At 44.0% G+C, this 18325-nt stretch overlaps 1 protein-coding gene across 1 annotated transcript in view; it reads left to right on the top strand.

Moving 5' to 3' along the window:
* The window catches only part of bma (SCY1-like protein bma), a gene marked incomplete in the record, with an annotated part of 348807 nt that overhangs the window by 235530 nt on the left and 94952 nt on the right, over positions 1 to 18325 (top strand). The window contains 2 exon segments of the mRNA XM_070141618.1: positions 8502 to 8632; positions 16867 to 16981. Of these exon segments, the coding sequence (XP_069997719.1) occupies positions 8502 to 8632; positions 16867 to 16981 (246 nt within the window).

Here is an 18325-nt window from a genome sequence, read left to right as displayed (position 1 = left end):
GCCCCCCCCCCCCCTCTCTCTCTATCTATCCATCTCACTCTCTCTATTTCTCTCTCTGTCTGTCTCTCTCTCTCTCTCTCTCTCTCTCTCTCTCTCTCTCTCTCTCTCTCTCTCTCTCTCTCTCTCTCTCTCTCTCTCTCTCTCTCTCTCCCTACTCTCCCCCCCCCTCTCTCTCTCTCTCTCTCTCTCTCTCTCTCTCTCTCTCTCTCTCTCTCTCTCTCTCTCTCTCTCTCTCTCTCTTTCTCTCTCTCTCTCTCTCTCTCTCTCTCTCTCTCTCTCTCTCTCTCTCTCTCTCTCTCTCTCTCTCTCCTCCTCCCTCCCTCCCTCCCTCCCCCCTCTCCCCCTCCCTCCCCCTCTCTCTCTCTCTCTCCCTCTCCCTCTCCCTCTCCCTCTCCCTCTCCCTCTCCCTCTCCCTCTCTCTCCCTCTCTCCCCCTCCCCCTCCCCTCTCTCTCTCTCTCTCTCTCTCTCTCTCTCTCTCTCTCTCTCTCTCTCTCTCTCTCTCTCTCTCTCTCTCTCTCCCTCTTCCCATTCTCTCTTTCCCTCTCCCTCTCCCTCCCTCCCCCCTCTCCCCCTCTCCCCCTCTCTCTCTCTCTCTCTCTCTCTCTCTCTCTCTCTCTCTCTCTCTCCCTCTCCCTCTCCCTCTCCCTCTCTCTCTCTCTCTCTCTCTCTCTCTCTCTCTCTCTTTCTCATCGTAAGGGCATTTTCCAACTTACCGCCTCGGGACTCACCGACCTGGACAGAGCGTTTAAGACATCAGTTTGGGTCCTGAAGCGGCCCTGGCACTCTCGGCACTGATACCCATTCCCAAAAAAGTACACAACCTTTACCTCGGTTTTAATCATTCTACGTATAATTCAAAACTTTTTAACAAGTTGATTCTTTTTCTTGAGACTCGTAAAAAAAATAAATCTACGTGGATCAATAAAACGTTGATTTTTTTTTCTCTTGAGACTCGTAAAAAATAATAAAAATAAATAAATAAATAAATAAATAAAATAAATCAACGTAGATCAATGATACCACTTCTGATAAACAGAATTCGTTCAGTTGGTTTACTAATTGTTAGTGGGAAACCGGGCATCAGATAATTCCCAGTCTTTCAAAACCATTAAAACCATTTGGAATGTTTCCTGGAAAGCATTAACCCTCAGACCTCTATAATTGAAATATGGAACAGGGCGGAGAAAGGGAGATAAAACTTCCCCCATGCAAAAGCATTTAGGGTATTCCCCGCGGAGCATTAATCACCATACATCTATAACTGAAATATGGAATGAATTAGAGAGACTGAAAGGTAAAAAAAAAAAAAAAAAAAAAAAAAAAAAAAAAATAATAATAATAATAATAATAATAAAAATTCCAGCACGCCAGGTTTCATGGACCACTAAAACAAACTCATATATTACACGATCATTGGGCTGGACCTTCTCCGTTGGATTCACTCTCTCGGAGGATTTGAGATTAACTTTGTAGTTTGAGAGTAAATATTAGTTTTAACCCTGGAATAGCTTGCAGTACCAGTGACTCTCCTAACTTTGATGAGCTAAGTAAAGGGTTATTGAATAATGTACTTCACGTGGGCAAAGCATTAGTTATAGTGTACTTTGACTCTTTACTTAGGTATCGAGTTACACAATTCTGTATTTATATAGTCTGAGCTGTCCTATGGAAGCCTCCCAGGATGCTGAACCTAAGATTTAATCAATGTTATACTTTTACCCAATACTAGTGAGTACGGATCCATTTTCTTGACAGGTAAAAAGCGAATAAAGCTAATCAAGAATACCTTTTGAACTACAATAAATGGAGTTCATGTTAGTGCTGTTTTACAAGAGTTTGCACTGATTTCCAGAAAGCTTAGCCAACTCCGAGTCTGAAATGCACGTTGAATATTTTTTCTTTTATTATGATCTTTTTTGGGGGAGGGAAGTTAATCTTAAATCTAAATCTGATGTTGCAGAGTGGTCATTCTAGCGCACTTAGCTGACTTTGATATTTAGAGTATGCTGTTAACTTGGATGCAAATGAAAGGTGATTGAAGTTGACAAAGCTCAAGAAGGCATACTTAATCCTGTTTCGTTTAACATCCTAATGCACGAATTAATTGATATTCTTGCTGATGACACAGTTCGCCTAAAACCCTGTGAACACACGCTGGGAATGGTTAAAGCTGATCATTACTCCTTTTGATAGAGACTTTAGTAGAAATGTCAATAACTAGTTGACTTTGCTTTTTACCATACATATGACCAGCTGTATGTTATCATTATTTTTTTATACCTTACATCAAATAAGGAATCAGACTTTGGCAAGCTACTTGTACAGAATTGATGTAGTGATGAGGAACACTAGTGAGCCTTGTGAACATGATCTTCAACTTAAATCGCTCTTCTGAAAGAATGTTCTAGAAGGATATGTGATAGTAAAGGCAACTCTGAATGACAGTAGTGATTCGTAATCGAAATCATGATTGCTAGTATTATATAAATGCCCGTAGAACAGGTTTATGATAAAAAAGGCATTCCTTATGAGGATCTGGAAACATAGTGAGAGAGGCCCATTCAGAGAATTGTTTGGGATATCATGAAAAAGTTCATGAATGATAAAAAAGATATCTGCAAGGGTAATATCTTTGTCAAAACTTATGTCAGTCATTTCTTTCTTATAGTCATTCTCATGGATCTCTGAAATAACACAGAATAGATCTTAATAAAAGCCCGTTATTACAAGAATGCAATCACAAATTTGATAATAATAATAATGACCATGATGATAGTAATAGCAATAATAATGATAATGATAATAGTAATGATAATGGTAAAAATGATACTTAATGAAATAATAATATCAACCATCTATCTTTTTACACACAAAGTAAGAAAGAAGAAAATCATATTATCCCCAGCAGGGTAGGCCTTAGGCAGAGACCCATCAGCGCTTCCAAAATACTCACTCCTGGTAGAGAGAGAGAGAGAGAGAGAGAGAGAGAGAGAGAGAGAGAGAGAGAGAGAGAGAGAGAGAGAGAGAGAGAGAGAGAGAGAGAGAGGATTGCAAAAGCGAAGCCGAGTGCAAATGAAGAAAGAAAGAAAGAAGAGAAAGAGGAAGGAAAAAGATTAGAATCAGAGAACAGAGAGCGACATATAGAGGAAAAGAGAAGCGAGATGTTAAAAGGATTGGTGGGGGAAGGGAAGAAAAACGGTGATTTGGTTGACGGTCGAAGCGAAAGAGGCAGGAAAGGATAGAGGAAGAGAAAGGCAGAAGAGGAAGTGGACGAGGAGAAGGAATTGTTTTAATAGAACTGCTTATACTGTCACTAAGGGAGAGGAAGAGAGGGGAGAGGCAGAGGAAGAAGAAAGACGGATAAAGTGGGGAACTGAGTTTAGGAAAGTATGTGGAAATAATTCTAAGGAAAGGCCAAGGCAAGTGAAGGAGAGATCAAGTTTTAGTTATGGCTGTTAGATTATTCTTCTTCTTCGCTTACTAATTCTTATTCTTATTGTTCTTTTTCTTCGTCTTGTTCTCTTTCTGCTTCCTCTTCTACTACTACTTCTTTATCGTCTTTTCCTCCTTCTTCATTATCTCCTGCTTCCTCTCCTTCTTCTCCTCCACCTCCCTTTCTTTCTTTTTCTCCTCCTCCTCCTCCTCCTCCTCCTCCTCCTCCTCCTCCTCTCCTTCTTCTCCTCCTCCTTCCTTTCATTCTTCTTCTTCTCCTCCTCCTGCTTCTTCTTCTTCTTCCTCTTCTTTTTTTATTCTTCCATCCTTCTTTCTGAAATTTCCTTCTCTCTGAATTCCTCTTTCTTCTTTTCCTCTGGTGTTCTTGGCAACTGTTTTCCGTACTCCGGTCTATGGGAAAAAATATTAGATATAATCAATAAGAGATATAACTATTATATCATCTATTTTCCCCTTTTTTTACCTACGAGAACCTATTCTGATGCGAATATATACATACGAAACAAAGGCTTCGAGTTAATTGAATGCAGGACCACACCGCATATATTGGAATCGAATAACATGTGTAAAACCAATAGCAAAATTTAAATGAAAATTCCTGACACAGTTTGAAATTCAGTCACGGACCCTTTAACATAATACCGCGTACCTCAGGTGCCACGCGTACCCTGCCTCGCGAGGTGTGTGCGTGTGTGTGTGTGTGTGTGTGTGTGTGTGTGTGTGTGTGTGTGTGTGTGTGTGTTTGTGTGTGTGTGTGTGTGTGTGTGTGTGCGTGTGTGTGTGTGTGTGTGTGTGTGTGCGTGTGTGTGTGTGTGTGTGCGTGCGTGTGCATGCGTGCGTGTGTGTGTGTGTGTGTGTGTGTGTGTGTGTGTGTGTGTGTGTGTGTGTGTGTGTGTGTGTGTGTGTGTGTGTGTGCATTTGGCACACACACACACACAGAAAAGGTATGGATAAGAATGGATATCTTCACAATGAATTGTATTGTGACGATATACATTCTCATTCATACCTTTTCTACATCTGTCAACGTGAATACGGTTTACCTATAGATTTGTGTGTTTGTGTGTGCATGTGTGTGTATGTGTATACATATGTAGACGTGTGTGTGTGTGTGTACTCTTCAACACCCTGCTTCCATTTAGATTATGTTACTGTCAGGTTTACCATAACATCGTTTTCACTTACATAATCCAATAATCTACTTGGTGCGTGCGGCGAATATGAATACTGTCGATATCATACACACACACGTGTGAATATATACTTATATATGTATTTATATATGTATATATGTATATATATCTTTATCTATACATGTCTATAATATATACATACATACATATACATATATATATATATATATATATATATATATATATATATATATATATATATATATATATATACATATATATATATGGGGGGGGGGGGGTAGGTGGGTCTGTGTTTGTTTGTGCGTGTGTGTGAAAATATCACACAGTTCATCAACGTCCCTTCTTCCCTTACTCCATCCCCCACTCCCTCCCCTTCCCCCTTCCCTTCCTTCCTTCCCCACCTTCCCTCCCCTTCCCCCTCCATCCCTCCCCCACCCCCCGAGCTCCCCCACCCACGGAAAATAACAAGAAACACACTTATCCAAACACGATGACATCCGCTAGAAAGTTTGTAGCTATTTTCCCCTCTTCTTCCTCTCCCTCCCTTCCCCCTTCCTCCCTTGGATTCTCCTCAGCGGCGACCGGTTCCCTCCCCCTCCTAACCCTCCCCCCCTACTCTACCCTTCTTCTCTTCCCTTCCTCTCTTCATCCTCCCCCCCCTTCCTCCCCATGATTTTCCCTCAGCGGCGGCGACCGGTTCCTTCCCCTCCCTCCCCCCCCACTCCCCTACCCTTCTTCTCTTACCTTCCCCTTCCCCTCCCCTCTTCTTCCTCCACTCCCTCCCTCCCCCTTCCCCCTTTCACACCCTTATGGTTTTCCCTCAGCGGCGGTGACATGTTCCTTCCCCTCCCCTTTCCAACCCTTCCCCCTTCCCTGCCCTCTTTCCCCTTCCCCTCTTCTTCCCCCCCCCCCTTCCTCCCTTCGGTTTCCCCTCAGCGGCGGCGACCGGTTCCTTCCCCTCGCTGACGCCGGTTTCCCCCTTCCCTGCCCCTCTTTCCCCTTCCCCTCTTCCTCCCCTCGGTTTCCCCTCGCTGACGCCGTTGTTTCCCCCTTCCCTCCCCCTCTTCCTCCCCTGGGCTTCCCCTCCCTGACGCCGATTTTTCCCCCTTCCCTGCCCCTCTTTCCCCTTCCCCTCTTCCTCCCCTGGGTTTCCCCTCGCTGACGCCGATGTTTCCCCCTTCCCTGCCCCTCTTTCCCCTTCCCCTCTTCCTCCCCTCGGTTTCCCCTCGCTGACGCCGATGTTTCCCCCTTCCCTGCCCCTCTTCCTCCCCTGGGTTTCCCCTCGCTGACGCCGATGTTTTCCCCTTCCCTGCCCCTCTTTCCCCTTCCCCTCTTCCTCCCCTGGGTTTCCCCTCGCTGACGCCGATGTTTCCCCCTTCCCTGCCCCTCTTTCCCCTTCCCCTCTTCCTCCCCTCGGTTTCCCCTCGCTGACGCCGATGTTTCCCCCTTCCCTGCCCCTCTTTCCCCTTCCCCTCTTCCTCCCCTCGGTTTCCCCTCGCTGACGCCGATGTTTCCCCCTTCCCTGCCCCTCTTTCCCCTTTCCCTCTTCCTCCCCTCGGTTTCCCCTCGCTGACGCCGATGTATCCCCCTTCCCTGCCCCTCTTCCTCCCCTCGGTTTCCCCTCGCTGACGCCGATGTTTCCCCCTTCCCTGCCCCTCTTTCCCCTTCCCCTCTTCCTCCCCTCGGTTTCCCCTCGCTGACGCCGATGTTTCCCCCTTCCCTGCCCCTCTTTCCCCTTCCCCTCTTCCTCCCCTCGGTTTCCCCTCGCTGACGCCGATGTTTCCCCCTTCCCTGCCCCTCTTCCCCCTTCCCCTCTTCCTCCCCTCGGTTTCCCCTCGCTGTCGCCGATGTTTCCCCCTTCCCTGCCCCTCTTTCCCCTTCCCCTCTTCCTCCCCTCGGTTTCCCCTCGCTGACGCCGATGTTTCCCCCTTCCCTGCCCCTCTTCCCCCTTCCCCTCTTCCTCCCCTCGGTTTCCCCTCGCTGTCGCCGATGTTTCCCCCTTCCTGCCCCTCTTTCCCCTTCCCCTCTTCCTCCCCTCGGTTTCCCCTCGCTGACGCCGATGTTTCCCCCTTCCCTGCCCCTCTTCCCCCTTCCCCTCTTCCTCCCCTCGGTTTCCCCTCGCTGTCGCCGATGTTTCCCCCTTCCCTGCCCCTCTTTCCCCTTCCCCCTCTTCCTCCCCTCGGTTTCCCCTCGCTGACGCCGATGTTTCCCCCTTCCCTGCCCCTCTTCCCCCTTCCCCTCTTCCTCCCCTCGGTTTCCCCTCGCTGTCGCCGATGTTTCCCCCTTCCCTGCCCCTCTTTCCCCTTCCCCTCTTCCTCCCCTCGGTTTCCCCTCGCTGACGCCGATGTTTCCCCCTTCCCTGCCCCTCTTCCCCCTTCCCCTCTTCCTCCCCTCGGTTTCCCCTCGCTGTCGCCGATGTTTCCCCCTTCCCTGCCCCTCTTTCCCCTTCCCCTCTTCCTCCCCTCGGTTTCCCCTCGCTGACGCCGATGTTTCCCCTCAAGGCCCGATGCAAAACTTGCCGCATCCGGATCGGGAATCTTTCAGGAGCTCGAAGTTTTATGTTCCTTCTTGGGATTAGATTTTCGGAGGATGAAGGGCAGGGGGGGGAGGGAGGTTGGGGGAGGGGAGGTGGAAGGGGGGCGTGGGGGAAGGGGAAGTTGGATTGGGGGAGAGGGTGACGTGGGGGAGAGGAGGAGGTTGGATTGGGAAGGGGGTGACGTGGGGGAGAGGTGGAGGTTGGGGGGTGGGGGGAGGGGAGGTTGGGTTGAATAGGAGGTGGGTTGGGCGTGGGTGGATGGGTGGGCGAGTATGAGGTGGGGATGAAGAGGTGTGTTGGGGAAGAGGCTGGGGAGGACGTCGTGGGTTAGGATGGGGAAAGTGAAGGCTGGGGGGGGGGGGGGACTGGGGGTGAGGTGGAGTAGGAGGTGACTGGGGGAGGTATGGCCGTGGTGGGGGGATTGGGATGTTTAGGGTGGTGGGGGCTGAAATGTAGGGAGGGGGGAGTAGTGGGGAGGAGGAGGGGTTAGGAAATAAAACAACATACATATAAGGATGGGTTGTATGAGATGGAGGGAGGGGGGGGGGTAGGAGAGAGGGGAGAGCTTGAAAGGGAATTAAAAAGATTTGAAAGGGAGTATAAAGGATTAAAACGGATTGTATAGGAGAGGAATAGGACACGTGGATAGACACAGAGGGGGGAAGGGGGTGCTAGATAGAAGAAGACATAATGGAGGGCGAGAGAGACCAGGAGGCAGATAGATAAGGAAAATAATTATTGTAATTAAAATATGTTATGCAAGATATATGATATATAGATGTAATAGGACACACAAAACAAATAAATAAATAGATGAACAAATTTTCATAATTATGAAAAAAAAATCGTATCAGAATGAAAGTGTTTTATGTCTATGAGCTTAGTAGTGATTCTTATAATAGGAAAATTGATAATGATAATCCTTCTCATAATCTTATTAATAATAATGTTTATTATCATTGCTACTGAGGCTGCTATCACCATCCTCATCCTCCTTATTACTATTCTCATTCCAAAATTCACCCAAGGAACCTAACCACTCCTCTCCATCTCTCTTATCTCGCTTATCTTTCTTATCTCTCCTATATTTCTTATCTCTCTTCTCTCTTATCTCTCTTCTCTCTTCTCTCTCTCCTCCTTCTTCTCCTCATCTCATCCCCATCACCTCACCCATTTATTAACTTTCTCCTTTTTTGTCTATTTGCAGCTCGGTGAACAGGTGAACAACGTCCTTCCCAAGATTCCCCTGTCTCTCCTCTCTCTCTTCTCCCTCTCCTCCTTCTCCTTCTTCTCCTGCTCATCTCATCCCCATCACCTCACCCATTTATTAACTTTCCCCTTTTTTGTCTATTTGCAGCTAGGTGAACAGGTGAACAACGTCCTTCCCAAGATTCCCCTGGGGCTGCAGGAGGCGGTGGTGAGACTGGTGAGCAAAGACATCCGCCAGAGACCCACCTCGCAGCTGGTGGCGCTCATCAAGTACTTCAGGTGAGTTGGAGGGTCACTGGGTCACTGGCTCCTGGTGCCTCGTTGTTTTGGATTTTTTTTTTTTTTTTTGAGGGGGGGGGTATTTTGGGGACTTTTGTGGGATTTTATTTTTTGGGGGGATGGGGTTATTTTGGGGACTTTGTTTTTTTTTGTGTGGGGGGGGATTATGGTTTATAGTTTTTTGGTTTTTGTTTTTTTGTTTTTTCTTTTATTATTCTTTAGGGGTTGCGTTGCTTTAATGATTTCTAGGATATATATATATATATATATATATATATATATATATATATATATATATGTATATATAATATATATATGTGTGCGTGTGTGTGTTTGTGTGTGTGTGTGTGTGTGTGTGTGTGTGTGTGTGTGTGTGTGTGTGTGTGTGTGTGTGTGTGTGTGTGCGCGCGCGCGCATATATATACATATACATATATATATATATGTATGTATATTAATATGTATATATATGTATATATACATACATATATAATGTATATACATATATAATTATATATATATATATATATATATATATATATATATATATGTGTGTGTGTGTGTGTGTGTGTGTGTGTGTGTGTGTGTGTGTGTGTGTATGTGTGTGTGTGTGTGTGTGTGTGAATATATATACATATGTATATACATATGTATATACATATATATATATATATATATATATATATATATATTATATCTGTATATGTATATATATATATATATATATATATATATATATATATATATATATATATATATATGTATATATACATATATGTATTTATAAATGTATATGCATCCCCTTTGCACCCCCCCCCCCCCCCACCGCATGCACCAAAACGATAGCGAAACCCCAGAAAATGTTAAAAGACGAAGGACACGAGGAAAACTCCCAAAGAAAATGCTACCATAAAACTTTTCCGCCGTTGTTAAGGAAGCTCTAATCAAGAACCGAGGTGAGCGCGAGTGAGCACCTGAACCTGACGAGTTAATTAACCTGCCGCGGCTGGCAAGGTCGTTGCCCGAAGGTTACTGCTCACTGAGGCTTGGCCTTTTGGGGGGACTCAAGGAATGATTCTTTCTCTCTCTCTCTCTCTCTCTCTCTCTCTCTCTCTCTCTCTCTCTCTCTCTCTCTCTCTCTCTCTCTCTCTCTCTCTCTCTCTCTCTCATATCGCATATCGCATATCACGCTTAACGGAGAGATAATTGTTGGAGGAAACGGAAGGGTAAAAGTAGCTAAGCTTTGGTGTTTTATGCATGAGATGCGAGATGTGTTAGTCTGAGTTTATGGAAGCTGTCTGCTTTGCCTAAGTGTATTAGGTGTGGAGGGAGTTTGTTCCACTCACGAATGGTGCGTGGAAAGTATAAGTGTTTGGAAGAGCCTGTACAAGTGTGGTATGTCACGTGTTCTGGTTGTGGGTGTTTTCGTGTATCAGATGTGTCTGCTTGGTGTAGGTAATCTTGTTTATGTCGACTTGACTGTTGGGGATTTTGAATACATTTGTTAATCCGTGTGTTTGTCTGCGTATTGTGAGGGCGTCCATGTGAAAAGGCTGTTTAATTCATGTTGTAATATCGGGGTTTTTATTGTAGTTGCTCGTAATGAACCTGGCTGCTGTGGTACCATTTTTCCCCAGCTTGTTAAGGGGACACTCTAGTTCATAGACGCCTGTGCTGATAAAAAACAACAACATAACTTAGCCATTTAACGTGAAAATTGCTTCATATTAATACTGTGATGAGTCTAATATATTCACGACTACTTTGGGATCTCCTTTTGTCGATTCCAGCTTTTAAGTTGTATTTATTGCTTCCCAAATTTGCGATTTCGAAATTTCCGTATTTGTTTGTTTCATTTTCATTTTTCTCCTAAATTTAAGCAATAGAACTTGGTATACAAACACAAAGCATTTCAAAGACACCTACTTCAAAAGAATTGATCGAAAACGAGAATACAAAATACAGGCCTTCAAAGTTTTCAACTGATTTTAGCAACGATTTCTCTTTTTAGAAAATCAAAGGGAACATAATTGGACTCACATGACAATTTTGCAGATATTGCAAATCATGTTCCTCATCCATTTAGCTTCCCCGCTCTGAAGGAGGCTGGGAGAGTCTAACTCCCTATGCACTTATTTTCACATCTTGTTTTCTTGTTTTTAGAGCACGAGCCTTTTCCATGCTCGAATTTCGTGCAAGAACAGGATTCGCATATTCGCTCTTTCACTAATAACAAAATAGAGAAGGGTTATTACAAAAATCGCGATGTCACGGCCTCACAAACGTCATGTACGCCCATCCACGTCATGTCCGAGTGCAGCTGCATCAGTTCATAATCTCAATAACTTTATCATTTGAATTCGATATTCACATAGGGATGCTATACTTTACGGCATCGGAGATTATTAAGATTAGATTATAGATCGATTAGATTACGCCCGCCTAGCTCCATTATTGACTGTTATTCGCCCCAAGATCCTCTTACTCCATAGTAACAAGACGGCCATAAAAAACGATTTCGAAAAAAAAGTATAATTGAGCATCCCCGAAATGTTTGTTTGTTTGTGTGGGTCCCACATAATTGCACAATACTCCAATGTTGGTCGGACAAGGGTATTGCAAGTTATGTGTTTAATGTCTTGTGTACAATCATGTTAGTTCCTCCCCAGGAAACCCAGTGTTATGTTAGCTTTATGTTGTATGTTTAAGTGTGAATTGAATTCAATGTTGGTGTGTAGTGTGATTCCTAGGTATCTGTGTGATGTGTTGGGTAATTGTTGCATTGGGGGAGTTTATGGTTTTACATTTATCAAGTTGAAAGTTCCTTTACCATGTGATTTCCCATTGTCCAAGGGAGTCAAAGTCAGTCTGGAGGAGTTAAGAGTCAGGATGGGTGACTGGAGGCTATTTGGCATGTTCGGAGTAATAGGGGCTTCTTGTGTGAAGACGGAGTGGAACTGTGGGTTGAGTGGTTGTGCTGTGTGCTCTGGCCTTTTCACTAGAGTATCACTGAGTTCCTAAAATGCGGCTATTTTAGTGGTGTCCTGTTTGCGGGCCTTGAAGAACTTAAAGAAGTGTCTTGGGTTGCTTCTTACACTGCCTGCGATGTACTTCTTGAAGTGTTCACGTTCAGCCTTCTTTGTGTTTTTGGCAAATGTGCTTTTGAAGAGTTTAAAAGCGGCCCAATTCTCTGGTGTGTTGTATGGTTGCGTGCGACTGTAGTCTCCGTTTTCTTCGGTACTGTCTGTGTAGGCTCCTGTAGAACCAAGAGAGTGTATGCCTACTAGAAGGTGTTTTTTGTGTTATGCGACTGTTGATGGAAGTCTTATTCCAATTATCATCAAGGGATCGGGAGTAACGGTCAGAAGATGGAAAGTTGTCTCTGTGAATCGTCAATCCCGTGTGATCGAGCCTGTGTCTACTCTAAAGAAAAGCAAGATAGGTCCTCGTCTGCGTTTCTGTCTGGTCTGTTTGCGCCAACAAGAACCATGTCGTGATTACTTATCCCCGGAATAACCTCGGCGTTTGTTACGTGAAGTGTGTTGTTTATGAGGGAGAGGTTTTAGCGCGTGGGCAGTGGCTCAGGGGCCTCCGTCGTCAGCGGGGCGTGTCGTGCCTTCTGTTCGTGTTGGTTTGAGTACTGCTTAGGAGAGTGAGAATTCGTTCGTGAGGTCGATGAAGTTGACGTGTAGTTGGCGCCTCTTGTGTGGGGGATGCTGGGGTTTGGGGTGTCTGCGTCGGTGGGGTCGGAGGGGGTGAAGGGGTCCAGTCGACGCCAGGAAGGTTGAAGTCAACTGCGATCCAAATGTGTTTGTCTGAAGTGGTGCGTGTGAGAAATGTGTGAAGGTTTTGTAAATTTTCTGTTAGAAGATGGGGGTCTGTTGAAAGATGCGAGAGAGTGATTTACAGTTTTCTCTCAATATCTCTCTCTCTTTCTGTCTATCTAACTAGATAGAGGTAGACAGATAGATAAATGCTAACCGTCTGTACCCAAAAAGACAGCAGACTGACAGGTAACTAAATAGAAAGTGAGGTTGATATATATAAATAGATAAATAGATACTAACCGTCTGTACCCAAAAACAAATTAAAAAAAAAATCGCTTTACCAAGAAAACAGTCATGTCACTCTCTCTGTATAAAAAAGTTTTTAGTGTCCATTAATATTTCCCCAATATTTATTCCCTTTGTTGAATGTTCTGATCTGCTGAATGTGACAGTTAATCCCTCACTTTCCCCGCTCTCGCATTTTTATGACCTTTCTTGAATTTCTCACTTATTGCTTTTTCGTTTTGGTTTGATAACGTGGGGATAGGGTGGGGGAAGAGGAGGGGAGGGGGGAGGGGACGGGATTGGAAGTAGAAAAATAGATAAGGAGGAAAATGATAGTATATGAGAAAGAAAATATAGGAAGTTATTCAAAAAAGGAAAGAAGATATATAAAAGATAAATAAAATATTTAAAGATATGAAAGAAAGAAAAAGTAATGAAGAGAACGAAAATATGAAATGAGTATATACATGAAAGGAGGATATGTTCTCTATACATACATATATACGTACACTGCACTTACACACATAATAGATACTGTAGATAAACAAACAATTAGATTACACATACACCCACACTCAATCAACCAAACCCAACACGCAACCGAGCTGTCATTAAGTTATCAAATGCAAATTCGAAAACAAGTGCAGATTCAAAAGGGAAAAATGCCCATGCAAGTGATTTGTATGCAAATGTCCTAAATCAATATTCATATGTAAATATCACTTAGCGGTAGGTTCGTCTCTCTCCGCGCCGCTGAGATGCTGCGTGCAAATAGAGGAGAAACTGTGGCAAAAACTTGACTTTGATTTGTTGGTTGGTTCTGGCTTGTTTTTTTTGGGGGGGGGGTGTCGGAACGAGTTCAGAACGTGTTTTGGACGTTTATAGAACATGTTTAGAGGGAAACTGTTTAGAACGTTTTTAGAACTTGTTTGGAACGTGTTTGAGACGTGTTTAGAGTGCTTAGAACGTGTTTTAATAGAAAGTGTTTAGAACGTGTTTGGAATGTGTTTTAATAGAACGTGTTTGGATTGAGTCTAGAACGTGATTTAAACTATAAAAATACTATTTAGAACGTGTTTTAGAGGCCTTGCTGGTGATTTGGGTAACTGATATGACAGTTGATTAAAGCGAGATTGAAGGGGAAGCGGGGGGGGGGGGGGCATGGGAGGTGATTGCAGTGGGAACAGCCGAACGGGAAGATAAATAAGTGGGAAGTTTACAAGAATCGGTGGCATTCGTGAATTATCATAATCAGAGTTCAGAGAAAGAGAAGTAGAGGAGATGGAGAGGGGGAGAGAGAGAGAAAAAAAAGGAAGAGAAAGAGAGAGACACACAGAGAGAGAAAGAGAGAGAGAGACAGAGAGAGACAGAACAAGAAAAAGAAAAGAGTAAGAGGCATACAGACAGAAAAACGGAGACAAAAAAGAAAACAAATACAAAGAGACAGCGACAGACACAGATCCCGAGACAACCATAGACGGAAACAAAGACACAGACATAAACAGAAAGACACAGAAGAAAATCGAAAGCACTATAGTTAGAAAGTAAAAAGAAACCTCGAACTCTGATAAATTTCCCACGATCCCCTATTCTCACTCATGAGTTGATGATAAAACCTCATATCTCTTATCTATCCTCACTAACCCCTTCCCTACATCATAAATCCCACATAAGAGATCTCATGAGAAAAAAGTGCATTTCAACAAATCCTATTATAGCCACTCATAAATCCTTCACCTCCCGATATTCCTCATAATCCCCTATACATCCCTCTCAACACAAATCTTCCGATCCCACAGCCCTTCTAACCACCTAATAAATTCCACAACTCAACAATTCCTTATAAAACCCCTCACACCCCCATAATCCCTCAAAAAAACTCACAAAAAGTGTTGTAAACTCTCATAATCCCTTACAATCCCTTATAACCACTTAAACTCCCCATAATCCTTCACAACCCCTCATAACCTCTCATGCCCCCTCACAACCCCTCATAACCTAACACGCCCTCTCACAACCCCTCATAATCCCCCACAACCCCTCATAATCTCAACCCGAGTGCAGACGACCGACCTCTGTCTCCGCCCACATACCCCCCCCCCACCCCCACCCCCGCCCCGCCCGCAACGAGGGCCTCAGATCCCCCCTAATTGGAACTTGGTTAGGTATCGGGTATCAGGTATCAGTGATCAGTGCACGCCCCTTGATTGAGTGACCCCGTCTAAAAATACGGGACGACGGGTTGCAGATGGGGAGGGGGAGGGAGGGCTGCAAGTAGGGGAGGTGCGGAAGGGGGGGAGGAGAGAGGGGGAGGGAGGACTGCAAATGGGAGAGGTGCGGAAGGGGGAGGGGGGAAAGGAGGGAGGGGGAGGGAGGACTGCAAATGGGGGAGGTGCGGAAGGGGGTGGAGGAGGGAGGGGGAGGGAGGACTGCAAGTGGGGGAGTTGGCGAAGGGTTGGGAAGGAAGGGCTGCTAAATGGGGGGGGGGGGGGGGATTGGAGGGAAGGAGGCGTAAATGTAGGAGAGAAAGGAGAGAGGGAAGAAGAGAGGACTAAAATGGGGGAATTGGGGAATGGGGAGAAAGAAGGAGCTGCAAAAAGGGGGAAATGGAGGAGGGGGAGAGAAAGAATAGAAGGGAAGGAAGACAGAATGAGAGGAGTGAGAAAGAGAAAGGGAACCGCAAATGGGGGGAATGGGAAAATGAGGAAGACAAAAGTGAAAAGGGAAGAAAGGAGAGAAAGAGAGGGAGGAAGGGATAAAAAAGGAGGAAGGAGAGAGATGAGAGGGGGAAGGGTACGCAGAGAGGTGAGCTTTAGTTTTGGAATTGGAATCATGGTAATGAGAGGCGAGGAATTAGGGTGCGAGAGCGGGAGAAGCTCATTTGAGGAAGGGCGATAAAAGGCGAAAGGCGAAGAGGAAAAGGGTGCGAGGCAGATCGGTTTGGAATTTTAAGATATGCGTAGATGTGCATACATAGGGCTACACACGCGCGCGCACACACATACATGTATGTATATTTGTATACACACACATGCATGCACGCACACACATACACACATTCACACATTCATTCATTCATTCACTCACTCACTCACTCACTCACTCACTCACTCACTCACTCACTCACTCACACACACACACACACACACACACACACACACACACACACACACACACACACACACATATATATATCTGTGTGTGTGTGTGTGTGTGTGTGTGTGTGTGTGTGTGTGTGTGTGTGTGTGTGTGTGTGTAAGAGAGAGAGAGAGAGAGAGAGAGAGAGAGAGAGAGAGAGAGAGAGAGAGAGAGAGAGAGAGAGAGAGAGAGAGAGAGAGAGAAATCGTAGAATAAGGGCATGAAAAAATACGAGAGTAGTAGAATCCGATCAAAAGAAAATAGATAAACCAACAAACAAATCAAGGACGACATTCACGAACATAAAACGAACGCAAAAAAAAAAAAAAAAAAAAAAAAAAAAAACGGAGCAATGAAAGAAAATAAAAACTCTTCAAGGAAAGGAAAAGCAGAATATGGTTTCTTAGATATGATTAAGCTTATCATAACCCCATGAAAGGAATTATCTCTAATCCCTCTCTCGTATTGCATAACACTGCATCTTATCCGTAGCCGTTTGACCGCTGTCCTTTTACGCAACGGATATATATCGTTGTTCTTCTTAACCTGTTCTGTTGGGAGTGGAGAGCACGCTGGGGAGAGATGTTACGAATATATATATTTTTTTATTATTAAGTTAATGATGAGGTTGATTGCGGTGATGCTTATAATAATAATAATAATAATTATTATTATTATTGTTATTATTATTATTATTATTAGATAGAACGTTTCTGATATTTTGACATGCATATATATACATATATATATATATATATATATATATATATATATATATATATATATATATATATATATATATATATATATATATATGTATACACACACACACACACATATATACATATACAAACACACACACACACACACACACACACACACACACACACACACACACACACACACACACACACACACACACACACACACATATATATACATATACATATACATAATACTATCTGTACCTGTGTATGTGTGCCTCTCTGCATGCATTCCTCTTCCCTCGTCCCAGGATGCCTAAGCCCCCTTCTCTCCCCTCAGCGACCCGGCCGTCCACGCCCTGCAGTTCCTCGACGTCATCAACATGAAGGATCCGACGCAGAAAAGTCACTTCTACCGCACCACCCTCATGGAGGTCATGCCGCAGATCCCGAAGGTCAGTTTTGGTCATCCCTTTGGGTCAGGTCAGGTCATGTAGATTGCCCAGGGTAGTTTCTGGTGGGGATTTTGCGTTTGTTTGGATGTGGTTCGATGTATTTCTGTTTTGGTCTCTTCGTGTTGGGCTCCTTCGGTCTGGAGTGTTGATGGGAAAAGGATTTGAATTCCTAAAACCAAAATGGGGTTTCCAAGCTAAGAATCCCCAAACCAAGACGTCTAAAGAAAACCCGGAGAATTATATAGGTTTCCCCAAACTGAAATATGGTTCCCAAACTAGGAATGTCCAAACCGAGACGTCAAAATAAGGAGAAATATGTAGATTCACCAAACCAAGATATGGTTCTCAAACTAGGATTTCTCAACTCGAGACCTAACAAAAAAAGAACAAGAAAAAAAAGGAATAGTATACAGATTCACAAACCGAGACGTCAAAATAAGGAAAAATATGCAGATTCCCCAAACCAGAATATGGTTCTCAAACTAGGATTTCTCAACTCGAGACCTAAAAAAAGAAAAAAAAAATAGAAAAAAGGAATAGTATACAGATTCCCAAACCCAAATGAGATTCTCAAACCTGGATTCCCCCAAACCCAAATGTCCCAAACCAAGTTCCCCAAGCCGAGATGTCTCAAAAACGGAAACGTACATAGATTCCCAAAACGAAACGAACCAAAATGAGGTTTCCCAAATTAGGATTTCCCAAGGCGAGACGTCTCAAAAAAGAAGAAAAAAACGGGAAAAAAGCGTACAGATTCCCAAAACAAAACGAACCAAATTGAGGATTTCCCAAACAAATTCCCAAAGCCGAGACGTCTAAAAAAAAAAAAAAAAAAAAAAAAAAAAAAACAACAACGGAACTATTAACGGGAAAAGGTCAACTAAAATGTGAAATAGAAGATGAGGGGAACCGACCCGCATCTTCGGACGCTGAACAATGAGGTGAGGGATGAGTCTGAGAAAAAAATTAACTTTGAGAAACTCACATTAATGAGGGGTAGGCGGTGGGTGGGGGGGGGGTAAGGGGTGGGGATGGGGGTTGGTCATCCGGGAACGCAGAGGGCTAATAATTAGATGTTTTTTTCTACAGCGGAGGAGAATTCTGTGAGGTCACTTAAATGGAAAAATTGAGATGCTTGTAATTGGGTATCATCAATTTCTTGCATAGTGTAACAAAAGTGCACATCAGATATATATATTAGAAAACATGTAAGATATCTGCTCAGTGATTGATGCTGCACACACACACACACACACACACACACACACACACACACACACACACACACACACACACACACACACACATATATATAAGACCAATTCATAGATAAAAACTTAGACT

The sequence above is a fragment of the Penaeus vannamei genome, chromosome 28, assembly GCF_042767895.1.
Source record: "Penaeus vannamei isolate JL-2024 chromosome 28, ASM4276789v1, whole genome shotgun sequence".
Classification (NCBI taxonomy): domain Eukaryota; kingdom Metazoa; phylum Arthropoda; class Malacostraca; order Decapoda; family Penaeidae; genus Penaeus; species Penaeus vannamei.
Note: the sequence above shows the minus strand (reverse complement) of the source record. Positions and strands in the feature narration are given on the sequence as shown.